At 42.5% G+C, this 27,555-nt stretch overlaps 1 protein-coding gene across 6 annotated transcripts in view; it reads left to right on the top strand.

Moving 5' to 3' along the window:
- Positions 1-1,683: 1,683 nt before the first annotated feature.
- Positions 1,684-27,555, top strand: part of LOC124134225 (coiled-coil domain-containing protein 171-like) — a 76,336-nt gene continuing 50,464 nt past the window's right edge. For 3 of the 6 annotated variants that reach the window (XM_048403692.1, XM_048403681.1, XM_048403702.1), the window contains exons 1-11: positions 1,684-1,777; positions 3,630-3,798; positions 5,540-5,648; positions 7,719-7,798; positions 9,720-9,894; positions 11,687-11,799; positions 12,279-12,367; positions 19,147-19,164; positions 21,800-21,840; positions 22,901-22,995; positions 24,873-24,965. In XM_048403692.1, the coding sequence (XP_048259649.1) occupies positions 3,709-3,798; positions 5,540-5,648; positions 7,719-7,798; positions 9,720-9,894; positions 11,687-11,799; positions 12,279-12,367; positions 19,147-19,164; positions 21,800-21,840; positions 22,901-22,995; positions 24,873-24,965 (903 nt within the window). In that variant the 5' untranslated portion in view covers positions 1,684-1,777; positions 3,630-3,708. Of the gene's footprint in view, positions 1,778-1,930; positions 2,166-3,629; positions 3,799-5,539; positions 5,649-7,718; positions 7,799-9,719; positions 9,895-11,686; positions 11,800-12,278; positions 12,368-19,146; positions 19,165-21,799; positions 21,841-22,900; positions 22,996-24,872; positions 24,966-27,555 lie in introns of those variants that run through there. The other 3 variants (XM_048403705.1, XM_048403701.1, XM_048403685.1) reach the window with 2 other exon arrangements.

The following is a 27,555-nucleotide window of genomic DNA, read 5'->3' as shown; positions in this document are numbered from 1 at the left end:
GCAGGTATTTGTTACGTACGTCTACCTGTGTGGTGGGCAGGTATTTGTTACGTCTACCTGTGTGGTGGGCAGGTATTTGTTACGTCTACCTGTGTGGTGGGCAGGTATTTGTTACGTCTGACTGTGTGTTGGGCAGGTATTTGTTACGTCTACCTGTGTGGTGGGCAGGTATTTGTTAGGTCTACCTGTGTGGTGGGCAGGTATTTGTTACGTCTACCTGTGTGGTGGGCAGGTATTTGTTACGTCTACCTGTGTGGTGGGCAGGTATTTGTTACGTCTACCTGTGTGGTGGGCAGGTATTTGTTACGTCTACCTGTGTGGTGGGCAGGTATTTTTTACGTCTACCTGTGTGGTGGGCAGGTATTTGTTACGTCTACCTGTGTGGTGGGCAGGTATTTGTTACGTCTACATGTGTGGTGGGCAGGTATTTGTTACGTCTACATGTGTGGTGGGCAGGTATTTGTTACGTCTACCTCTGTGGTGGGCAGGTATTTGTTACGTCTACCTCTGTGTGGTGGGCAGGTATTTGTTACGTCTACGTGTGTGGTGGGCAGGTATTTGTTACGTCTACATGTGTGGTGGGCAGGTATTTGTTACGTCTACATGTGTGGTGGGCAGGTATTTGTTACGTCTACCTCTGTGTGGTGGGCAGGTATGTAACATTGTTTTTCAGACATAACCCTTGACACTGCTTCATTCATGGTTGTTGGAAGAGTTATCAAGTATCAATATAGCAATGTCATATTTCTCAACAGAAGTCTTGTTATCTGTTAATTTGGTGGCTGTGCGGCGTGAGGTCTCTGCCATGTATCTGTGTCCACAGTTGCATGCTATCTCATACACACATCCCCGGGGGTTGGGGTGGACTGGACCCAAGAAACACCATGTAAACTCATTTGTCTATACTGACGACTCTTTCATGAGTAAAATGGGTTTCCCCGCACCGATACATACGACCAGTTTGATCTTTATCGCTGCTATACTATAGCTCTTGGTGCAGAACAATCTTAGATGACAAATTCACCTCTTCAAAATTTTCAGTTGAATTATTTATTAAGCTTTTCCGGAAACATTTGTTGGGTCTAAATTCTGGCATACGCATTTTTTAGATTCTTCTAGAAATACAGAAAGATTTATGAACCAAAACAAAAGACAACAATGCGCACGTAAAATCGCTGTAAAGCTGACCCTACGGACTTCCGCGAGCTTGTTCACCATGTAAATCCACGCAGCATATGTTATCTAATCTTGGCGGCCAATTTTTAATCATCCAAACAAGAAGAACATGAATATCGCTAAAATGGAACCGCAACCAGGTGAATGCAGGCTGCGATAGTCCCAGTATCATCCTTTCTGACATCACACAACACTCGCGCTTTCGGAACAACCTCGCATATTTCCGTAAAATGCGGCTCCATAAATATTATATCGAGTGGTGTCGTCAAGTGACATCCAAAACGGTTCTACCGTAATGTCGATCTCGGAACACTCACACCCAGTATCGAGCTACGAGCTACACACTGCGTGGAGTGTATATCTTTGAAAGGATGCATAAAAAAAGACATTGGCGTAGTGTAACCCGAGATACACAACATTGAGGAGGTAAGTTCATAATGTACTGTTTCCGGCAGGGGAAATCCAATTTTAAGCCAATCAGAATTCGCGTTAGAACGGATGTCAAACAACAACACTGTTTCCGTGAATGGCGGCGGAAACAAATCTGTATCGTAGACTACGCTTCAAACAAACTAAACACTAGTGCCATCTATGATTTGACGTAAGTACATCCAACTGATGAGAAAACGTGAGGCTTTGGCGGGATTAGTTCACAAATCTATTGAACTATTAGAACTATGTACATTGGTTCACTGTCCCGCCGAATGAATGTGAAGTGAACGATTCTAGTTCAGACATGTCTCAGAGTTAGAATATTCTGTTTGTGCAATGTGATATAAGAATACAGCAAATCTCTCTCTGACCTCTTGGGTTATCCACATTCAATGATTACGTGGTCAAGCGCAGATTGCATATTATGTATACCGGAAACTATCTCTATTACGCTGAACACTGTGCTTTGTGCAGCTCTTTAGCATAGTAGAAAGAACCACTTGCCTACCTCTCGGGAAGTTTGGCTCAACACCGGATTATCAACATACAGACCAGAGGTATCTGAGTAGTCACCATACTTTCAACACTGCAAGTTGTATCCATATATTGTATAGTGAATGCACAATTTATGATTGGCTTATTTTGTATGTTATATCAAACCCCAGTATAACGTACTTTTATGTACTAGTTTGCAACAACAGAGACAATCACAATATATCCAATGTTTATGGTATTTGTTATCACAGATTCTGTTTTGTCCACATTTATTTCATTCAGAGTGACATTTGCTGTTTCATGCCATTTATCACATATACATTTTGGCTCAAGTTTTATGCTCACTTCTCTCTAGACTTGTAGATCTATATAATTTTACCACAAATAAATTAATATGAAATGTATATTTATTTAGAGATTAGATTAAATCTACCTTGACATAATTTTCTTTCACACTCATATGTACACAAACCCACAGTCAGCAATGGTCAGTGTGTAGCATGGTGCCTGATCATGTCAAAACTAGTAAATCTACAGCTAAAGCATTAAGTTAATAGGATGTAATGATTAAAAAAAAGCATGAGACAGTGTTTTACATGACACACTATTGTGCATCAAATACACACAAACGTTTAGATTGGACACAGAAAAAGAATCTACTGTGTCCCATGGGACGCACAATAATAGTAATTGTTCCTATAGCGCATCAAGAGCCGTTTTGAATGTCTGTCATTTCATCCATCGATCATGACCACTGTCAACATGATCACTGACTCAATCCAGGCTCTAAAGTAATCATCAAAACCTACAGTATACCATACCTTTTCATTACTTAACTGGACCCTCGTATTGCCTGCCAGGACCCTTAAAGTTATTGTGGGTCCCCTGGACCCCCACTGTTAGGAGTTGTAAGATCCTGATAAAAGTCAATAGATCCTTGTCATAGACTTTATGTACAAAGATAACATTTAAAGAGATCCTAGATTCAAATACTATTGGTGCCATCCTCAAGGACCCCAGGACTACCCTTAATTTCAAATAATCAAATTATTTTTATGGCACCAGTACTTCTTGAAATAACATCCATTCTGCAGCGTCAGTTTGTTGATATGTGTGCCGTATCATGTATCGTGACCCTACTATCAGGGTATTTTTCTTGATTTAAATTAAGCTTTCTTAATCTAGAAATTGAGTGTGGATGACATCATACTGTACCAAGAAATTTATGAAAATGTAAACTTTATGATGTAAACTGCATTGAAACTGAGTGTCACTTTTTATTGTGTGTCCCCTGTATGGTAATTGTAGGCAGTTGACAAATTGTACCCCCAATCTATATTCAAGCTATGTCCTAACTTCAAGTATGATTGCCATAACATGATCTTATTTAAAAAGGATAAAAATGTAAAGGATAAAAATGAGACGTGCATGAACTTGTGGTCACACTGTTATTGTGATCTGTCACAACTGTGTTAAGAGTGGCAACTCCGAAAACATTATATTCACTGTATCCACTGTTTCTCCAGATTGTTGATGCGTGTATGACATATGCCAACATCCCTGGTCCCCAGCTGTAGGACACCAACTCAGTAGGACACCTACGTGATGGACACCAGCCAACAGGACACCACTTTCAACAGCTTGTCAAACAAGTACATCACAGAGTCGCCAGCGTTTAAGGGACAAATGGACAGGGTATGTTGAACAATTTATTACCAGCTGAAGGAAACAGGTCATGTATTCAGTGTTAGAAATTTGCACTAGTCCTGTAGTCCTTACGAACTCCCCAAAGTTAAGGTATCTTTAGGGCTAGGTGGAATTTGTCATTTTTAAGGGCTGTGCTATATGTTATCATTATAAAGACTAGTGGACTAAAACTGTTAGTTTCTACTGCTGTGTATTTATATTTCTCCTAAAGAAGGTCCCACTGCAGATATACTGATCTCTAGTCATGCTAATAATTTCATTTTTTCAGCAATACAAGGTGTCATTTTGAAAAGTGGGGGACCAGTTTCAAAAGAAACCAAGGAAACCAATACAGTCCAATCCAGTTATCTCGCATTTACCGATATCTTGAACCTACACTCCGCTCCCGCCACTCGCTTTATGTAAATGCATATGATTTTCCCGCTTATTTTCAAATTCGAGATAAAAAGACATTTCGCAATCTTGAAACTTTGGACTCGGTTCCAACTGTGACTTTACTGTAGAATTTTGTACCTATTTCTCAAAGCTGGTATTTACCACATTAACAATTTTGAGAAGCTTAAAGTAATCATCTTACATGGGTTGAGGACTTCTCCTAGTAACCAGAGTTAAGAAATGGTAGGCCTTCTCACGTACACGTTACGTCCGTGACTGGTTACATGCATATCTAGTTTTTTTCCCATACATCTAAGATCGCTGTAAAAGTACAGTGCAATTTGAATCAATTGTCCATCAATGATGTACTTATCTTTTAACCCAACTGTAGTGGTGTGTAGACGGGAGTAAGAGCATGGCCGCACTTCCTGTTTACACCATAAGTTTTAGTCAAAGTTGGATAAAAGAAATCAAAGTCGCGTAATGCTACTCACAATGTCCAAGCATTGAATTAATCAGCTTGAAGTGAGAGTGGCACATCCAACTAGACAGACCAAATAAAAATGAACTTCAGACGTAACATTATCACATTGTTGCTATATACTGTAAGCAATTCAGTGACCACGTGCCACCTAGACCGCATACCACGCACTCAGCTGTTGTTGATTTATGATTGCAGCTACTGATGGCTGCTATGCCTGATAAGATGGATGTACATGTACACATTATGTCAATCCTACATGTCATTACACTGTACATAATTTGTAACAATGGTTTTTGTTCATTGCCTGTGAAATGCATTTCAATTTGTCATCATAAACATATGTTGTGTTCTAAATTTCTCAAGTAGACAATCACAATGATCATACTGCACTGTGTCTATAGATAATGCTGTTACTTGATGTGTCTGGATGTTCATGCCTCGCTATCTCCAATGTCCGGGTATCTTGAATATACAACATGCTCCTGCAATGTTTGAGATAACGAGGTTCGACAGTACATCCTCTTTCCTGAGTTGTCTTTTATGTAATTTGTTTGAAAAAAATATGTAAAAATGTCTTAAAAGCCTTTACACCTCAGTTATATTCTTCAATGATCTGACACGCCTGAACATACAGAAGTATACATGGTACATTGTTGTACATTGTACAGAGAGCTTTACCCATGTTAACATGAGCCAGTTGTAGGGAATTGTCATGTACTGCAGTCATCATCTACGTCAGATGCTTGTCACAAACCACGGCGTTCACACCAATTATGCTTCAGTTTATTGAGCAGCAGCAGAAGCAGCACCTTGCAGATCCCTAGACCTGTCTGAGGTTAAATTTGACACTGTCATCTCTGGGTGTTTCAGAGTGGTGTTTTTTCCGGTCTACTGGACATCAGCGGTCAGCATGACGTGGACATGAGTCAAATGAGAATCCAGATGAAGCAGTTGAAACTGGACTTACAGTCTGAACAAGGTACGTGGAACAATCTGAGCAAGGTACGTGTAACAATGTGAGCAAGGGAAGTAGAACAGTCTGAGCAAGGTAAGTGGAACAATGTGTGCAAGGTACATGGAACAATATGTGTGAGGTACGTTGAATAATCTGAGCAAGGTACATGGAAAAATGTGTGCAAGGTACGTGGAACAATATGTGCAAGGTACATGGAATAATGTGTGCAAGGTACGTGGAACAATGTGAGCAAGGTACATGGAACAATATGTGCAAGGTACGTGGAATAGTCTGAGCAAGGTACATGGAACAATGTGTGCGTGGTACCTGGAACAGTATGTGCGAGGTAGGTGGAATAGTCTGTGCAAGCTACATGGAACAATGTGAGCAAGGTACGTGGAACAATGTGAGCAAGGTACGTGGAACAATATGTGCAAGGTACGTGGAACAATGTGAGCAAGGTACGTTGAACAATATGTGCAAGGTACATGGAATAATGTGTGAGAGGTACGTGGAATAGTCTGTGCAAGGTACATGGAAGAATGTGTGAGAAGTACGTGGAACAGCCTGAACAAGGTACGTGGAACACTATGTGCGAGGTACGTGGAATAGTCTGTGCAAGGTACGTGGAAGAATGTGTGCAAGGTACGTGGAACAATATGTGCAAGGTACATGGAATAATGTGTGCAAGGTACGTGGAACAGTCTGAGCAAGGTACATGGAAGAATGTGTGAGAGATACGTGGAATAGTCTGTGCAAGGTACATGGAAGAATGTGTGAGAAGTACGTGGAACAGCCTGAACAAGGTACGTGGAACACTATGTGCGAGGTACGTGGAATAGTCTGTGCAAGGTACGTGGAAGAATGTGTGCAAGGTACTCGGAACAATGTGTGCAAGGTACGTCAATGTGTGCAAGGTACGTGGAACAGTCTGAGCAAGGTACATGGAAGAATGTGTGAGAGGTACGTGGAACAATGTGTGCAAGGTACGTGGAATAGTCTGAGCAAGGTACGTGGAACAATGTGTGAGAGGTACGTGGAACAATGTGTGCGAGGTACGTGGAACAATGTTTGCAAGGTACGTGGAACAATATGTGCAAGGTACGTGGAACAATATGTGCAAGGTACGTGGAACAATATGTGCTAGATACATTGAACAGTCTGAGCAAGGTATGTGGACACACTTGTGGAACAATGTGTGCAAGGTACGTGGAACAATGTGAGCAAGGTACGTGGAACAATGTGTGGAAGGTACGTGGAACAATGTGAGCAAGGTACGTGGAACAATATGTGCGAGGTTCGTGGAACAATATTCGCCAGGTACATGGAATAGTCTGAGCAAGCCAGCAAGGTACGTGGAACAATGTGAGCAAGATACGTGGAACAATGTGAGCAAGGTACATGGAACAATGTGTGCAAGGTACGTGGAACAATATGTGCTAGATACATTGAACAGTCTGAGCAAGGTATGTGGACACACTTGTGGAACAATGTGTGCAAGGTACGTGGAATAATGTGTGCAAGGTACGTGGAATAATGTCTGCAAGTTACGTGGAATAATGTGTGCAAGGTACGTGGAATAATGTGTGCAAGGTACGTGGAACAATGTGTGGAAGGTACGTGGAACAATGTGTGCAAGGTACGTAGAACAATATGTGCAAAGTACGTGGAATAATGTGTGCAAGGTACGTGGAACAATGTGAGCAAGGTACGTGGAACAATGTGTGGAAGGTACGTGGAACAATGTGAGCAAGGTACGTGGAACAATATGTGCGAGGTTCGTGGAACAATATTTGCCAGGTACATGGAATAGTCTGAGCAAGCCAGCAAGGTACGTGGAACAATGTGAGCAAGATACGTGGAACAATGTGAGCAAGGTACATGGAACAATGTGTGCAAGGTACGTGGAACAATATGTGCTAGATACATTGAACAGTCTGAGCAAGGTATTTGGACACACTTGTGGCATAATGTACAGAAAGGTATGGATACTGTGAACATGTTGACAGAAGAAAGACTAATTACTAACAGTGTAAGTTACTACCATTGAACAGACAGTTTCACTTCATGTTCACCTTTCTTAACTGATTTCAGATCTTACAAATCAACTACGCCGTCGCTTGAACACAGCAGAAAAGGAGCGTCTTGAAGCTGCCAGTCGATTCAATAATGAGGTATGTTTATTTGATAAGCATTATGATACAGCGAAACTTGATATCAATAAGATTGGCCACACCACTGCTTTTGACCATGCTGTGTTTTTATGCACAATTTTTTTTCCTGTTTGAAACTGCTCTATGTTGCTGATAGGGGACAACAGTCAGCACACTATTTGCCACATCCCCATCTTCCTGACGCAAGAGAGAGTTCACTGACTATAGGCTGGTATTTTGGAGTTACGTTTTGGCTGGACTAACGAGTAACGATGCATAGTCGCGCAACAAAATTGAAATTTGGTTCGTAAACTGTCGATTTCAGGATTTGCAAAGCATGTGCACCGCCAACTCGTTAACAGATATTTTCCAAATCTTTTCATGTTTTTAATCAAGGTGCTCACGTGATTTGATGTATTTCGCGATGTAAGACACGTTTTATCACAATATAGACCTTGATTATCGATCAGATCGTCTTGACTGGGTGCCGCCATTTTGTTTAAAGCAAATGCAAGTGATATGAGAGGTGGAATCTGATTCATCCATAGGAGAGGCTTAGAAGGGACATAACTCGTAATAGCTACTGGTGGTGCTACGATCGAGCCCAGGAATTCCAGCCTAGTTAGGCAAGGGTGGAAACTGGAGTTTTAGTGTCAGTTAACTCTCTTGCCTCGGGAAGATGCCATATCCCCTGCTACAACACAAGTCCTCCAGCTGCCTATAGCCAGGGTATCTTTAAATGTTGTACTTTCTTCCCTGATGTCCTGAAAATCATCTTCATATTGTGCTGGGATAGTCTTGAGTTAGATTTCTAAGATGGTTTGTTTAAAGATCAAGGTGCCGACTACTTTATCCTGCGATAGTTTTTTAGTGACGTCATATTAGGCTGACTTCATGACGCTGTTCCAATTACCTCCCCTGTGATCTAACATAGCCTTGGTAACATTCTTTCATTACTGACAAGCAAGATGGCACATCAACATCAAATTGATGAAATATAAGTTTCTTTGAATTTGGTGATGTTTTGAATATTATTACATGTAGTTGGGACGAAATATGACAACATGATGTCAACCATCTCTCATGCCGCGAATTTTGCAAATATATCCAAACCACTGTCCGTGCCACAGCAGTAAAGTTTTCCGAGGCGGGCGTTGATGCTGTAGGAATTATGGTCTGTTTGTGGACACGGGCATTAGTAGTGATTGAAGAGTTCCATACCGACATGAACAGTGTGTTACTGTATCATGCAGTGCCACCAGCTCGGTAAGCTCAATATGTCATGGCTTGCAGTTGCTGCAGTCGGCTAATATTAGTAGTGGAGACAAAGTTGCAATGTTTAGAACAGAAAACACCTCAACTTACAATAACCAGCGACACAGAACCTCGGCTATGTTTACATGGGTTAGCTCAGCCCCACAATGCACTTGTAAAATGTTTCAAGTCATGTCTTGCTGAAGCAGTTAATATCAAAACTTAAATTTAAATTTGATGTATTGCTGCATGGGGTTATGGATGATGACTCACTGAACGGACAATAAAATGGGACTTCACCATAAGCTAACAGTTTTGTGTTTATAACATACTTTGTCTCTTATCGTAAGGCTGCGGGCAATTAGTTGGAACTGCCCATCGTTTAGCCCTGTTTGAGGATTTTCAGTTTACTGCACCTCTTACTACAGATTTGATTTTAAACTCATATCCCCCAAAACACAAGGTTGGTTTGAAATTTGGCATCTTAGAAAAGTACTAACAATTGCTGTACCATGATGTATAGTGCAATAAGGTAAAGATTGGCTACAGGAATTATGGCTATGATGCAATAGACGTAGTATTCCTAGAATTTTACACAATGATATCTATTGTTTGATTTCTGTTTTCAATATTATTACACATTATTCATTTTAGAAATATTTATTTTTGTTGTGTGCACTGGTTTTAGGTCACGACGCTGGAAGGTCAGTTGGCTCGAGTAGGGTCCCAGATAGAGAAGGGCGAGGCAACGCGTCACAGTCTGGAGTTTGAACTGACAAAAGCACGGAGGGAGCTGAGTCAGCAAAAACAGACCAGGATGGAGAGAGAGGCGGTCCTCATGGAGACAAATGATGACCTGAAACGTAGGTGCCGCTGTTCAGGCAGGAACATTACCGGTTTAACTCCCATATGCTTGATGCATTGTGTGAGATAGCTGACCTTTGTGATTGTACTTGGATTTGTTGTGATACCTCTGTGTAGATGGGTGATCACCAGGTGTGTTGTGATACCTCTGTGTAGATGGGTGATCACCAGGTGTGTTGTGATACCTCTGTGTAGATGGGTGATCACCAGGTGTGTTGTGATACCTCTGTGTAGATGGGTGATCACCAGGTGTGTTGTGATACATCTGTGTGGATGGGTGATCACCAGGTGTGTTGTGATACCTCTGTGTGGATGGGTGATCACCAGGTGTGTTGTGATACCTCTGTGTAGATGGGTGATCACCAGGTGTGTTGTGATACCTCTGTGTAGATGGGTGATCACCAGGTGTGTTGTGATACATCTGTGTGGATGGGTGATCACCAGGTGTGTTGTGATACATCTGTGTGGATGGGTGATCACCAGGTGTGTTGTGAAACCTCTGTGTAGATGGGTGATCACCAGGTGTGTTGTGAAACCTCTGTGTAGATGGGTGATCACCAGGTGTGTTGTGATACCTCTGTGTGGATGGGTGATCACCAGGTGTGTTGTGATACCTCGGTGTAGATGGGTGACCACCAGATGTGTGATGTGATACATCTGTGTGGATGGGTGATCACCAGGTGTGTTGTGATACCTCTGTGTAGATGGGTGATCACCAGGTGTGTTGTGATACATCTGTGTGGATGGGTGATCACCAGGTGTGTTGTGATACATCTGTGTGGATGGGTGATCACCAGGTGTGTTGTGAAACCTCTGTGTAGATGGGTGATCACCAGGTGTGTTGTGAAACCTCTGTGTAGATGGGTGATCACCAGGTGTGTTGTGATACATCTGTGTGGATGGGTGATCACCAGGTGTGTTGTGATACCTCGGTGTAGATGGGTGACCACCAGATGTGTGATGTGATACATCTGTGTGGATGGGTGATCACCAGGTGTGTTGTGATACCTCTGTGTAGATGGGTGATCACCAGGTGTGTTGTGATACATCTGTGTGGATGGGTGATCACCAGGTGTGTTGTGATACCTCTGTGTGGATGGGTGATCACCAGGTGTGTTGTGATACCTCTGTGTAGATGGGTGATCACCAGGTGTGTTGTGAAACCTCTGTGTAGATGGGTGATCACCAGGTGTGTTGTGATACATCTGTGTGGATGGGTGATCACCAGGTGTGTTGTGATACATCTGTGTGGATGGGTGATCACCAGGTGTGTTGTGAAACCTCTGTGTAGATGGGTGATCACCAGGTGTGTTGTGAAACCTCTGTGTAGATGGGTGATCACCAGGTGTGTTGTGATACCTCTGTGTGGATGGGTGATCACCAGGTGTGTTGTGATACCTCGGTGTAGATGGGTGACCACCAGATGTGTGATGTGATACCTCTGTGTAGATGGGTGACCACCAGATGTGTGATGTGATACCTCTGTGTAGATGGGTGACCACCAGATGTGTGATGTGATACCTCTGTGTAGATGGGTGATCACCAGGTGTGTGATGTGATACCTCTGTGTGCATGGGTGACCCCCAGGTGTCTGATGTGTTGATAGGTGTTGCTTGCACTGATTGTCTTCATTATTTCCCTGCCCTGATGATGTTGCTCCAAAGCTGCTCATTACCGTCTGAAAGCAACATAATAACTATACAATAATTAATATTACGTTATTCATCACTTGAAAGTGGTTGCTGTGGCAAGAGTTGATGTGTTAGTTAGTGTCTCCTTCCTCCATTCCAGGTAAGATCGGTGAAGTGTCGGAAGAGATGCTCGCGCTGCAGAAACAAGTGCAGGCTGTCCACCAGTCCAGTGAAGGCACAGAGATGAAGATGAGGAAAGAACTGGAGGAAAAGGTCAAATGTCATTGATGCTCTTTCTAGTTAACTAAACAATATAATTCATTGAACATGATTGAAGCCAACAAACATGTCAATAGTGTAAATCAGTTCTTTGTCAAAATGTGGATACCTTATAAATTCATAAATTCATACCCGTGAAGATCCGGGGTAGAATAGGTCTTCAGCAACTCATGTATGCCGTAAAGGGTGACTATGCTTGTCGTAAGAGGCGACTAACAGTCATCAGTTCCCAATTGCACTAGATTGTCTGGTCAAGACTTAATCATTACAGATGGCCGTCATGTAGCTGGAATAGTGCTGAGTGTGGCAACAAATAAACAAAGAAACAAACTATTAGGCTTCAGTGTATAATGCACAGCTCTTCTTGAAATTTTATGATTTTGAATTCCTGAGAGGTCATCATTGGGAATTAAGAAATGTTTTTCTACCAGTCACACTATGTTGTTGCTGATAACTACTGGTTGGTGTGACAGGAGTTCCTGCTGAACCGGCACAAGAACGACCAGGAGGTGATGAGGACGGAGAGGGAGAAGCTGGAAGCGCTCCTCAGGCAGCACCAAGGGTAGGCAGAAGCTGATTACATGTGTGTTCTTTACAACCTGAGACCCGTGAAGATCCGAGTTGAGAACAGGTCTTCAGCAACCCATGCTTGCAGTAACAGGCGACTAACGGGATTGGGTTGTCAGACTTATTGACTTGGTTGATGCATGTCATGGTATCCCAATTGCGTGGATCGAAGCACATGATGTCTATCACTGGATTGTCTGGTCCAGAATTGAATATTTACAGACTGCTGTCATATAGCTGGAATATTGCTGAGTGCGGCGTTTTCTCATGTGCACATTGATCTAACATCCCCACTGTTTGAAACACAAGCCTGGCTGTTCCATGGATGACACTATGAGATGGGTTTAACATCTGGTTGATATCATGGAGGTGTCATTGACTGGAAATTTTAGTATTGGTACATCAATTCAAAAGTATCGCAATATATATCGATTAATGATATATTTGATATCATTAGTCTTTATGTGTGTAGGGGGCGAGGGTGGCCTAGTCGCCAGGCGCCGCGATTCGCTCTGCAGAGTTGCGTCCCTTGGGCACACCAGAAAACTATGATTGTGGGTTCGAATCCTGATTCGCCCCGATTATGTTTCTAGGTTTGTCAGCACCAAACCCGTGCTCGTGGGTTTCATCGAGGTGGTAAACGTCGGAGACCTGCATCACTTCAGGCTTTCCTCCCACATTAAGCTGACATACCGCGATATAACTGTAATACTTGTTAAAAGCGGCGTTAAACCAAACTCACTCACTCACTTATGTGTGTACATATAAATTACCCTTATATAGACTTGCAGTAAATACATTTAGTGCTAAATAGGAACAAGGCTGATGTTTAAAATTATATTTACTTCTTTCTCAATGTCCATCTTAACCATGGTAATCTTAATTTATGGAAGATTTCTGTGACATTGAAATGTTAATTTAATGTCATATTTATTTGTATTGATACAGAATCAACATTAAGATTTTACAGATACTGTATTTTCTTGAGTATAGTGCACACTTTTTTTGCAAAAAACACAGCTGTGTAGAAGGGGGTGCACATTATACACGCCATAATGTGTTTTGGTGGTTTTTTCCCCTTACGCAAAGACATTACCTTGAGCACGTACCACAGGAAATACCATGTCAACAAATCCATACTGAAGTACGCAAATTAATCATGTAATTACACTCTCTGGTTATGAAAAGTGTTCTTTGTATATCTGGACTTATGTTTGTATATATTGTTTTAATTAATTTCGGGGAAATCGTGAAACGATCAGAAGATCGCACAACTCACCGTTATTAACAGCAACCACAGTCAGATTACCGCTATTGACGCCTTGAAACAAACTTTAGTTGACAGAGAATGGATACATATATCATAAATGTCATACTATGACTCGTTAAAAGTCATATTTTTTGTTGTTTGACAATTATATGTCAACACATAGTTCTCATGATCATGTGTGCCGGAGCCTCAACGGTGACTGGTCAAATTGTATAATAACCAGCAATAGCAATCAGCTGCACCTAAGTGCTACGCTTAAGGTTATTATTATTTTAAATATATTTAGTAAAAGCTGCAACTAAAATAACAAAATATTGGAATATATTATTCCTGATAAAAAAATAGTTTCAGATACAATTTATCCCGATCCTTGCATCAAAATCTTTTAATCACCAGCAGATTCCAAGGAAATGTGTGTACAGCTGATTGCTGTTTCCGGGTTAGTTTACGAGAAAATACACAAGGTAATCTTAATCCCTGGCTGTAAAACAAAATATAATGCCTAGCATAACAAAAAATACAATTTAGACAGTAAATCAACATGTCTCGTGATTTTTTATCTCAAATTTTAAGTTTGTACTGACCAATTTTCTTATTACCCATTCGTTTACCAGAATTCGCTGATGGGGTACAGTGTATCTTTTTTCTGCGCATAATATTCAAAATAATTTTTTTTTCAAACTACTGAATCCGCTAGAGGGGGATGCGCATAATACTTGGGTGCTCACTATACTCAAGGAAATATGGTACATCGATAATCAATTTGTATGTAGCGTCTTCTACACTTGTATGAGGGTCTTGAAGGTCTATGTATTGTGTTCTACACTTGTATGAGGGTGTTGAAGGTTGATGTATTGTGTTCAACACTTGTATGAGGGTGTTGAAGGTTTATGTAGTGTGGTCAACACTTGTATGAGGGTGTTGAAGGTTGATGTAGTGTGGTCAACACTTGTATAGGGGTGTTGAAGGTGTATGTAGTGTGGTCAACACTTGTATGAGGGTGTTGAAGGTGTATGTAGTGTGGTCAACACTTGTATGAGGGTGTTGAAGGTTTATGTAGTGTGGTCAACACTTGTATGAGGGTGTTGAAGGTTGATGTAGTGTGTTCAACACTTATATGAGGGTGTTGAAGGTTTATGTAGTGTGATCAACACTTGTATGAGGGTGTTGAAGGTTTATGTAGTGTGGTCAACACTTGTATGAGGGTGTTGAAGGTTGATGTAGTGTGTTCAACACTTGTATGAGGGTGTTGAAGGTTGATGTATTGTGTTCAACACTTGTATGAGTGTGTTGAAGGTTGATGTAGTGTGTTCAACACTTGTATGAGGGTGTTGAAGGTTGATGTATTGTGTTCAACACTTGTATGAGGGTGTTGAAGGTTGATGTATTGTGTTCAACACTTGTATGAGGGTGTTGAAGGTTGATGTAGTGTGTTCAACACTTGTATGAGGGTGTTGAAGGTTGATGTAGTGTGTTCAACACTTGTATGAGGGTGTTGAAGGTTGATGTAGTGTGTTCAACACTTGTATGAGGGTGTTGAAGGTTGATGTAGTGTGTTCAACACTTGTATGAGGGTGTTGAAGGTTTATGTAGTGTGGTCAACACTTGTATGAGGGTGTTGAAGGTTTATGTAGTGTGGTCAACACTTGTATGAGAGTGTTGAAGGTGTATGTATTGAACACTTGTATGAGGGTGTTGAAGGTTTATGTAGTGTGGTCAACACTTGTATGAGGGTGTTGAAGGTTTATGTAGTGTGGTCAACACTTGTATGAGGGTGTTGAAGGTTGATGTATTGTGTTCAACACTTGAATGAGGGTGTTGAAGGTTGATGTATTGTGTTCAACACTTGTATGAGGGTGTTGAAGGTTGATGTATTGTGTTCAACACTTGTATGAGGGTGTTGAAGGTTTATGTAGTGTGGTCAACACTTGTATGAGGGTGTTGAAGGTCTATGTATTGTGTTCAACACTTGTATGAGGGTGTTGAAGGTTGATGTATTGTGTTCAACACTTGTATGAGGGTGTTGAAGGTTGATGTAGTGTGGTCAACACTTGTATGAGGGTGTTGAAGGTTTATGTATTGTGTTCAACACTTGTATGAGGGTGTTGAAGGTTGATGTATTGTGTTCAACACTTGTATGAGGGTGTTGAAGGTTTATGTAGTGTGGTCAACACTTGTATGAGGGTGTTGAAGGTTGATGTAGTGTGGTCAACACTTGTATGAGGGTGTTGAAGGTTGATGTATTGTGTTCAACACTTGTATGAGGGTGTTGAAGATTGATGTAGTGTGGTCAACACTTGTATGAGGGTGTTGAAGGTTGATGTAGTGTGTTCAACACTTGTATGAGTGTTGAAGGTTTATGTAGTGTGGTCAACACTTGTATGAGGGTGTTGAAGGTTTATGTAGTGTGGTCAACACTTGTATAGGGGTGTTGAAGGTTTATGTAGTGTGGTCAACACTTGTATGAGTGTTGAAGGTTTATGTAGTGTGGTCAACACTTGTATGAGGGTGTTGAAGGTTTATGTAGTGTGGTCAACACTTGTATGAGGGTGTTGAAGGTTGATGTAGTGTGGTCAACACTTGTATGAGGGTGTTGAAGGTTTATGTAGTGTGGTCAACACTTGTATGAGTGTGTTGAAGGTTTATGTAGTGTGGTCAACACTTGTATGAGGGTGTTGAAGGTTTATGTAGTGTGGTCAACACTTGTATGAGGGTGTTGAAGGTTTATGTAGTGTGGTCAACACTTTTATGAGGGTGTTGAAGGTTGATGTAGTGTGATCAACACTTGTATGAGGGTGTTGAAGGTTTATGTAGTGTGGTCAACACTTGTATAAGGGTGTTGACGGTTTATGTAGTGTGGTCAACACTTGTATGAGGGTGTTGAAGGTTGATGTAGTGTGTTCAACACTTGTATGAGGGTGTTGAAGGTTTATGTAGTGTGGTCAACACTTGTATAGGGGTGTTGAAGGTTTATGTAGTGTGGTCAACACTTGTATGAGGGTGTTGAAGGTTTATGTAGTGTGGTCAACACTTGTATGAGGGTGTTGAAGGTTTATGTAGTGTGGTCAACACTTGTATGAGGGTGTTGAAGGTTTATGTAGTGTGGTCAACACTTGTATGAGGGTGTTGAAGGTTTATGTAGTGTGGTCAACACTTGTATGACTATGAGGGTGTTGAAGGTGTATGTGGTGTGGTGAACACTTGTATAGGGGTGTTGAAGGTTGATGTAGTGTGGTCAACATTTGTATGAGGGTGTTGAAGGTTTATGTAGTGTGGTCAACACTTGTATGAGGGTGTTGAAGGTTTATGTAGTGTGGTCAACACTTGTATGAGGGTGTTGAAGGTTTATGTAGTGTGGTCAACACTTGTATGAGGGTGTTGAAGGTTTATGTAGTGTGGTCAACACTTGTATGAGGGTGTTGAAGGTTGATGTATTGTGTTCAACACTTGTATGAGGGTGTTGAAGGTTGATGTATTGTGGTCCACACTTGTATAAGGGTGTTGAAGGTTTATGTAGTGTGGTCAACACTTGTATGAGGGTGTTAAAGGTTTATGTAGTGTGGTCAGCACTTGTATGAGGGTGTTGAAGGTTTATGTAGTGTGGTCAACACTTGTATGAGGGTGTTGAAGGTTGATGTAGTGTGTTCAACACTTGTATGAGGGTGTTGAAGGTTTATGTAGTGTGGTCAACACTTGTATGAGGGTGTTGAAGGTTTATGTAGTGTGGTCAACACTTGTATAGGGGTGTTGAAGGTTTATGTAGTGTGGTCAACACTTGTATGAGTGTTGAAGGTTTATGTAGTGTGGTCAACACTTGTATGAGGGTGTTGAAGGTTTATGTAGTGTGGTCAACACTTGTATGAGGGTGTTGAAGGTTGATGTAGTTTGGTCAACACTTGTATGAGGGTGTTGAAGGTTTATGTAGTGTGGTCAACACTTGTATGAGTGTGTTGAAGGTTTATGTAGTGTGTTCAACACTTGTATGAGGGTGTTGAATGTGTAGGTAGTGTGGTCAGCACTTGTATGAGGGTGTTGAAGGTTTATGTAGTGTGGTCAACACTTGTATGAGGGTGTTGAAGGTTTATGTAGTGTGGTCAACACTTTTATGAGGGTGTTGAAGGTTGATGTAGTGTGGTCAACACTTGTATGAGGGTGTTGAAGGTTTATGTAGTGTGATCAACACTTGTATGAGGGTGTTGAAGGTTTATGTAGTGTGGTCAACACTTGTATAAGGGTGTTGAAGGTTTATGTAGTGTGGTCAACACTTGTATGAGGGTGTTGAAGGTTGATGTAGTGTGTTCAACACTTGTATGAGGGTGTTGAAGGTTTATGTAGTGTGGTCAACACTTGTATAGGGGTGTTGAAGGTTTATGTAGTGTGGTCAACACTTGTATGAGGGTGTTGAAGGTTTATGTAGTGTGGTCAACACTTGTATGAGGGTGTTGAAGGTTTATGTAGTGTGGTCAACACTTGTATGAGGGTGTTGAAGGTTTATGTAGTGTGGTCAACACTTGTATGAGGGTGTTGAAGGTTTATGTAGTGTGGTCAACACTTGTATGACTATGAGGGTGTTGAAGGTGTATGTGGTGTGGTGAACACTTGTATAGGGGTGTTGAAGGTTGATGTAGTGTGGTCAACATTTGTATGAGGGTGTTGAAGGTTTATGTAGTGTGGTCAACACTTGTATGAGGGTGTTGAAGGTTTATGTAGTGTGGTCAACACTTGTATGAGGGTGTTGAAGGTTTATGTAGTGTGGTCAACACTTGTATGAGGGTGTTGAAGGTTTATGTAGTGTGGTCAACACTTGTATGAGGGTGTTGAAGGTTGATGTATTGTGTTCAACACTTGTATGAGGGTGTTGAAGGTTGATGTATTGTGGTCAACACTTGTATAAGGGTGTTGAAGGTTTATGTAGTGTGGTCAACACTTGTATGAGGGTGTTAAAGGTTTATGTAGTGTGGTCAGCACTTGTATGAGGGTGTTGAAGGTTTATGTAGTGTGGTCAACACTTGTATGAGGGTGTTGAAGGTTGATGTAGTGTGGTCAACACTTGTATGAGGGTGTTGAAGGTTTATGTATTGTGGTCAACACTTATGTATGATGTTAAAGATGACAGAAACGACTCAGTTGTCTGTACTTTAGTTGATGCTCTATATTTTCAAACTTAGCCTATATCACACTTGAATATTGTTAAAAGAGACTTACACCGAACCCACTCACTCATTCACTCACTGGTTTACAATCCCACCTACACTGGTCGCACTGGTCTGTATCTCCTCTGTTGTTAGTCACAGTAGGAGAATTAATCCCTGATACCTGTAACACTGGTCGCACCGGTCTGTATCTCCTCTGTTGTTAGTCACAGTAGGAGAATTAATCCCTGATACCTGTAACACTGGTCGCACCGGTCTGTATCTCCTCTGTTGTTAGTCACAGTAGGAGAATTAATCCCTGATACCTGCACCCAGCTGTTATGACTGATGTTGTTGTTATTTATCTTCCAGAGAGAATAGCCAAGTTAGGTAACATGACTTGTAGTATTCCCTTTCAAAGTCCTTCATGGGTACAACTCATTTAACTAAAGACTGTTAGCTTGAACAGTAGATAGTGTTGCAATCTGTGAAACATTTGTACAGAGAGATGTGATAGTGCTGAGACTGTAACAGTAGGTAGGCCAATTAACACTGTAACATTAGGTAGACCAACTGACACTGTAACATTATGTTGGCCATCTGACTCTGTAACATTAGGTTGGGCATCTGACTCTGTAACATTAGGTAGGCCAACTGACTCTGTAACATTAGGTAGGTCAACTGACACTGTAACATTAGGTAGACCAACTGATACCTGTAACATTAGGTAGACCAACTGACAGTGTCACATAAGGTAGACCAACTGATACCTGTAACATTAGGTAGACCAACTGACAGTGTCACATAAGGCAGGCCAACTGATACCTGTAACATTAGGTAGACCAACTGACAGTGTCACATAAGGCAGGCCAACTGACAGTGTCACATTAGGTAGGCCAACTGACATCTGTAGCATTAAGTAAGTCGACTAACATCTGTAACATTAGGTAAGCCAACTGGTACCTGTAACATTAGGAAGGCCAACTGACACTGTCACATTAGGTAGGCTGACTAACACTAACATTAGGTAGGCCGACTGATAACTGTAACATTAGGTAGGCCAACTGATACCTGTAACATTAGGTAGGCCGACTGGTACCTGTAATATTAGGTAGCCAACTGGTACCTGTAACATTAGGTAGGCCAACTGATACCTGTAACATTAGGTAGGCCGACTGATACCTGTAACATTAGGTAGGCCAACTGATACCTGTAACTTTAGGTAGGCCAACTGACAATAACATTAGGTAGGCCAACTGATACCTGTAACATTAGGTAGGCCAACTGATACCTGTAACTTTAGGTAGGCCAACTGATACCTGTAACATTAGGTAGGCCAACTGATACCTGTAACTTTAGGTAGGCCAACTGATACCTGTAACATTAGGTAGGCCAACTGACAATAACATTAGGTAGGCCAACTGATACCTGTAACATTAGTTAGGCAGACTGATACCTGTAACATTAGGTAGCCAACTGGTACCTGTAACATTAGGTAGGCCGACTGATACCTGTAACATTAGGTAGGCCAACTGATACCTGTAACATTAGGTAGGCCGACTGATACCTGTAACATTAGGTAGGCCAACTGGTACCTGTAACATTAGGTAGGCCGACTGATACCTGTAACTTTAGGTAGGCCAACTGATACCTGTAACATTAGGTAGGCCAACTGGTACCTGTAACATTAGGTAGGCCAACTGGTACCTGTAACATTAGGTAGGCCGACTGATACCTGTAACATTAGGTAGGGCAACTGATACCTGTAACATTAGGTAGGCCAACTAACACTAACATTAGGTAGGCCAACTGATACCTGTAACATTAGGTAGGCCAACTGATACCTGTAACATTAGGTAGGCCAACTAACACTAACATTAGGTAGGCCAACTGATACCTGTAACATTAGGTAGGCCAACTGACACTAACATTAGGTAGGCCAACTGATACCTGTAACTTTAGGTAGGCTAACTCATACCTGTAACTTTAGGTAGACTAACTAACACTGTAACATTAGGTAGGCCAACTGATACCTGTAACATTAGGTAGGCCAACTGATACCTGTAACTTTAGGTGGGCTAACTGATACGTGTAACTTTAGGTAGGCCAACTAACACTAACATTAGGTAGGCCAACTAACACTGTAACATTAGGTAGGCCAACTAACACTGTAACATTAGGTAGGCCAACTAACACTGTAACATTAGGTAGGCCAACTAACACTGTAACATTAGGTAGGCCGACTGACATAAAGTACTCTGTTATGCCAAATGAAATTAAAAGATGGTACTTGAGGAGATGAAACAAGGACTGGTCGACTCCGAGCCAGTATGCTGTGTCTTGTTTGGGTGTGCATGTTAAACTACTACATGTACATCGTATCTCAGTGGGCTAGCACTATAAAACCGAAATAAATCTGCACTAGTACAAGAAGCCACACACCATGCACACCACTCTGTAAGTGCAATAACCGTGACCCCCATTCCATCTTACCCCAGACATTATATGTATTTTCCCACAGTTTCAAAACCATCGAGAAGAATATTGCATAAGCAAGCCCATTAACTGTATTGGTAATGTTTTAACCCCTACACTGGCTACAGTTAAAATACATGACATTCATACAGTTTGGGCCATAATTATAGGAAATTTATTCCAATTTTAGACAAATTCTACAAGAGTGCTAGTTCTTATTTTCACTTTGCTATTTGATAAGAACTCTTGCTTTACCTTGAATCATGAACAGCTACAGGCAAATATTGATTATCATGTTTAACTACTAGCCTTGTTTGATAGTATCACTTCAATATGTTCCAAAATGTTTTGTTTGATACTTACATGAAAGTTTACTTGTCAAAATGTGTGTTATGTTTTACATCAATACTCGTGATGTCAATCACTGGATTATATGGTCCAGGCTCGTCTACTTACAGACTGCCGTCATATAGCTGGAATATTGCTGAGTGCGGTGTTAAACATCAAACAAACAAAACCAGGTGGTAATAAACTCTCCCATCTGTTTCAGCACAGTGTCAGGGTTGCACGAGCAGATACAGGAGCTAGAGAGTAAGTCCACGCTGTTACAGAGGTTGCCCTCAACCGTGCACCGTTTGAAACATGCCTTGCCTTCATATACACTGGGGTAACAATGGAGGTCTCATCGTATCTTGACATGTTTAATTTAACGATAGTGTAAGTTGAAGAACCATGTTTGTCACCAGCAGGATTAAAAAAGTCCATCTTCCTGGGGCAAGGGCGTTAACTGGCTATAAAAGTCCAGTTTCCACCTATCCTGAACTAGGCTGGAATTCTGGAGTTACATTTTGGCTGGACTATCAAATCTATGCTTAGTCCAATCAAAATCGAGTAGCGAACTAGACACACGGTTAATAAACAACACAGATTTCAAAGTGCAGATTTCGGTTGACTGCAGGATTTGCAAAGCATGTGTACCGCCATATTTTGTTAATCTTTTCATGTTTTTAATCAAGGTGCTCAATTGATTCAATTCACTTCGGGGGGTAAGACTCGTATTACAATATAGATCTTTATTATCGATCAGATCGACTTGACTGGACGCCGCCATTTTGTTTGAAGCAAATGCAAGTGATACGAGAGATGGAATCTGATTGGTCAATAAGAGGGTTATGGAAGGGACATAACTCACGGGATAACTAGCCACTGGTGGTGCTACAATCGACCTGGAAATTCCAGCCTAGTTCGGCAAGGGTGGGAACTGGACTTTTATAGTCAGTTAACCTTTATAGTCAGTTAACTCCCTTGCCTCAGGAAGAACGGAAACAGTGGAGTGCCAACAGCTGGTGTGGAAGCAGGAAAAGTTGTCTTTCTTGATCAGGGCTGAGTTTGCTTATAATCATGATAATAGGCCCACCAACATGGGCACCTGATTTGTAGGTGATTGATAAACAGGCTTGAGTTGGTTCGACTGCACACATTCTCTAGGATATTTCAGCCTCAATACCTAAGGAACATATGATGGGTTCAGGGCCAAATGACACATGCATTATGTATGGGCCTTTCAGATAGCATTGTTAAAGCTAAACATAGACCTCTTGAATGTCTTTTTAAATAATTTGGTTTTAACAATTCCTTTGTTGTGATTCAGGTGAGAGGACAAGCTTGTCCGACCATCTGCGGAAAGCATTGTCAGAAGTGGATTATGGCAAGGAAAGAGAGGAGAAGATGAAGAAAGATATTGATGTAAGAATGTTGAAGTTGAATGCAAGTGGGTAAATACATGTTACAGGTCCAGCAGAATTAAAGGATCTCATTGATCAGATATGGGCAAAAGCAAACTGAACATTAAAACACATCAATTTTTTTACTTATCCTATCTCACGCAATGCATTTCTCCTTCTTCCAATCCTGGTATAGGAAATGCCCTAGAACAAAGTGTCCAGCTTCAGAAAGCATATTGGCCTAACACATCCAAGTATCACCATGGTCACCACCTATCAAATCCGTCACGCACTACAATCCTGTGCACTGCGACCTTTGACGACCTGAACACCTGACATAAGTCAGAAATGAACCTTGGAATTTCACTTCTTTTGTTTATTATTGTTGCAATTTGGGTTGCCAGAATGAGTAGCTTTTGGAGGGCAACTCATCTGTAGAGACTGATTTGAAAACATTTTGAAAATTTTACAATAAATTGTATATTTATATACTTCTCCTATCTCACACGATGTACGCCCAACCATCCCTCCACGCATCACAGTTGCTCCAGCCTCTACACCTTGAGAAAGAAAATGGTCGGTTTGCACAGGATTGATTGGTGCATGATCCAGATGGACAATGGCTTGGGAAGGTATACAGAGTGGTCTAGGAAGCTGAGGTCGGTTTGCACAGGATTGATTGGTGCATGATCCAGATGGACAATGGCTTGGGAACGTATACAGAGTGGTCAAGGAAGCTGAGGTCAGGTCGCACGGGATTGATTGGTGCATGATCCAGATGGACAATGGCTTGGGAAGGTATACAGAGTGGTCTAGGAAGCTGAGGTCGGTTTGCACGGGATTGATTGTGCATGATCCAGATGGACAGTTGCTCCAGCCTCTACACCTTGAGAACGAAAATGGCTTGGGAAGGTATACAGAGTGGTCTAGGAAGCTGAGGTCGGTTTGCACGGGATTGATTGGTGCATGATCCAGATGGACAGTTGCTCCAGCCTCTACACCTTGAGAAAGAAAATGGCTTGGGAAGGTATACAGAGTGGTCAAGGAAGCTGAGGTTGGGATAAATTGGTCTGTGACCCAGATGGACAAGCAGTGATCATGGTGATGAATAGAGATGTGTTGGGGTGAGGTGTTTTTTTAACTTTGTTCTGAGGCGTGTTTCTACACCAGGATCAAAGAAGGAAGAGAGATGCATTATGTGAGATAGGATAATGTATATAAATATACAACCTATTATAAAATTTCCAATTTCTTCAGTCATCTCGCTGTCATGTCAAATATTGCAACATAACAGAAAAGTCAAGAGTTGCAGTATGTGATAGTTTATTCATTTTTCATGTCACTAGACTAAATGCCATGTTTTTATTGCAAGTTTGTTCCCTGTTGGGATTCTGGGTGAGAATTGTTAATTCCCAGCAAACTAGGGTTTGTCATACAAGTTGACTAAATGGATTTGGTAGACTTGGTGACTTGGATGGATATATCCTTGATGGCAGGGGTCTTTGCTCTTAATATCAATCACTGGTTTGTCTGATCCATTATCCATCACAGACCGCCTACGTGGTCCAGTGGTAGAGCTTCCGCCCAGGGAGCGGCAGGTCCGGGGTTCGATCCCCGTCCGCGTCATACTAAAGGACGTTAAAAGAAGGTACTTGTTGTTACTGGCATTAAGGGGCTGAAACAAGGACTGGTGGTCAGCCCTGAGTCAGTATACTGTGTCTGAGTGGGGTATTCATGTTAAACATCACTGCTGCATGGTATCTCAGTGGGATAGCACTACAAATCGGCATCAATCCCGACTAGTACATCAGCTACTCTCACACACGTGCATGCATGTCGCTATATAAGTGCAATAATCTTGGACATGCATATGAAATGTAATTTGTGGTATTTTCGTAGGTTGCCGTCCACAGGATCAAGTCCTTAGAAGAGAACATCGAAGCAGAGCGAGCGGCTCATCTGGAGACCAAGTTCAACTCTGAGATTGTGCAGGTAATTTGAGCAGCACTATCCAGCTAGAGGCAAGTGGAAGTTATAGTTTGTGTGGGCTTGCTTGCAAGTAAGACTCCTGTTTATGGGATGATAGTATGAGAGATCCTGATAGTGGCACCTGGTGCATTGATAGTGTGGGTGATCCCGATAGCGTCACCTGGTGCATGGATTGTGTGGGTGATCCTGATGGTGTGACCGGGTGCATGGATTGTGTGGGAGATCCTGATGGTGTCACCTGGTGCATGGATTGTGTGGGTGATCCTGATGGTGTGCCCGGGTGCATGGATAGTGTGGGTGATCCTGATGGTGTCACCTAGTGCATTGATAGTGTGGGAGATCCTGATGGTGTCACCTGGTGCATGGATAGTGTGAGAGATCTTGATGGTGTCACCTGGTGCATGGATTGTGTGAGAGATCCTGATGGTGTCACCTGGTGCATGGATTGTGTGGGAGATCCTGATAGTGTCACCTGGTGCATGGATAGTGTGGGAGATCCTGATGGTGTCACCTGGTGCATGGATTGTGTTGGAGATCCTGATAGTGTCACCTGGTGCATGGATTGTGTGGATGATCCTGATGGTGTCACCTGGTGCATGGATTGTGTGAGAGATCCTGATGGTGTCACCTGGTGCATTGATTGTGTGAGAGATCCTGATGGTGTCACCTGGTGCATGGATTGTGTGAGAGATCCTGATGGTGTCACCTGGTGCATGGATTGTGTGAGAGATCCTGATAGTGGCACCTGGTGCATGGATTGTGTGAGAGATCCTGATAGTGTCACCTGGTGCATTGATAGTGTGGGTGATCCTGATGGTGTGACCGGGTGCATGGATTGTGTGGGAGATCCTGATGGTGTCACCTGGTGCATGGATTGTGTGGGTGATCCTGATGGTGTGCCCGGGTGCATGGATAGTGTGGGTGATCCTGATGGTGTCACCTAGTGCATTGATAGTGTGGGAGATCCTGATGGTGTCACCTGGTGCATGGATAGTGTGAGAGATCTTGATGGTGTCACCTGGTGCATGGATTGTGTGAGAGATCCTGATGGTGTCACCTGGTGCATGGATTGTGTGGGAGATCCTGATAGTGTCACCTGGTGCATGGATAGTGTGGGAGATCCTGATGGTGTCACCTGGTGCATGGATTGTGTTGGAGATCCTGATAGTGTCACCTGGTGCATGGATTGTGTGGATGATCCTGATGGTGTCACCTGGTGCATGGATTGTGTGAGAGATCCTGATGGTGTCACCTGGTGCATTGATTGTGTGAGAGATCCTGATGGTGTCACCTGGTGCATGGATTGTGTGAGAGATCCTGATGGTGTCACCTGGTGCATGGATTGTGTGAGAGATCCTGATGGTGTCACCTGGTGCATGGATTGTGTGAGAGATCCTGATAGTGTCACCTGGTGCATTGATAGTGTGGGTGATCCCGATGGTGTCACCTGGTGCATTGATAGTGTGGATGATCCTGATGGTGTCACCTGGTGCATGGATAGTGTGGATGATCCTGATGGTGTCACCTGGTGCATTGATAGTGTGGGTGATCCTGATGGTGTCACCTGGTGCATTGATAGTGTGGGTGATCCTGATAGTGTCACCTGGTGCATGGATAGTGTGGGTGATCCTGGTGGTGTCACCTGGTGCATGGATAGTGTTGTTGATACTGATGGTGTCACCTGGTGCATGGATAGTGTGGGTGATCCTTATGGTGTCACCTGGTGCATGGATAGTGTGAGAGATCCTGATGGTGTCATCTGGTGCATGGATGGTGTGGGTGATTCTGATGGTGTCACCTGGTGCATGGATAGTGTGGGTGATCCTGATAGTGTCACCTGGTGCATGGATTGTGTGGGTGATCCTGATAGTGTCACCTGGTGCATGGATTGTGTGGGAGATCCTGATGGTGTCACCTGGTGCATGGATAGTGTGGGTGATCCTGATGGTGTCACCTGGTGCATGGATAGTTTGGGTGATCCTGATGGTGTCACCTGGTGCATGGATAGTGTTGGTGATCCTGATGGTGTCACCTGGTGCATGGATAGTGTTGGTGATCCTGATGGTGTCACCTGGTGCATGGATAGTGTGAGAGATCCTGATGGTGTCACCTGGTGCATGGATAGTGTGGGAGATCCTGATGGTGTGACCTGGTGCATGGATAGTGTTGGAGATCTTGATGGTGTCACCTGGTGCATGGATTGTGTGGGAGATCCTGATAGTATCACCTGGTTCATGGATGGTGTGGGAGATCCTGATGGTGTGACCTGGTGCATGGATAGTGTTGGAGATCTTGATGGTGTCACCTGGTGCATGGATTGTGTGGGTGATCCTGATGGTGTCACCTGGTGCATGGATAGTGTTGGTGATCCTGATGGTGTCACCTGGTGCATGGATTGTGTTGGAGATCCTGATAGTGTCACCTGGTGCATGGATTGTGTGGATGATCCTGATGGTGTCACCTGGTGCATGGATTGTGTGAGAGATCCTGATGGTGTCACCTGGTGCATTGATTGTGTGAGAGATCCTGATGGTGTCACCTGGTGCATGGATTGTGTGAGAGATCCTGATGGTGTCACCTGGTGCATGGATTG

The sequence above is a fragment of the Haliotis rufescens genome, unplaced genomic scaffold (assembly GCF_023055435.1).
Source record: "Haliotis rufescens isolate VD_foot unplaced genomic scaffold, xgHalRufe1.0.p SCAF_1, whole genome shotgun sequence".
Taxonomy (NCBI): Eukaryota; Metazoa; Mollusca; class Gastropoda; order Lepetellida; family Haliotidae; genus Haliotis; species Haliotis rufescens.
Note: the sequence above shows the minus strand (reverse complement) of the source record. Positions and strands in the feature narration are given on the sequence as shown.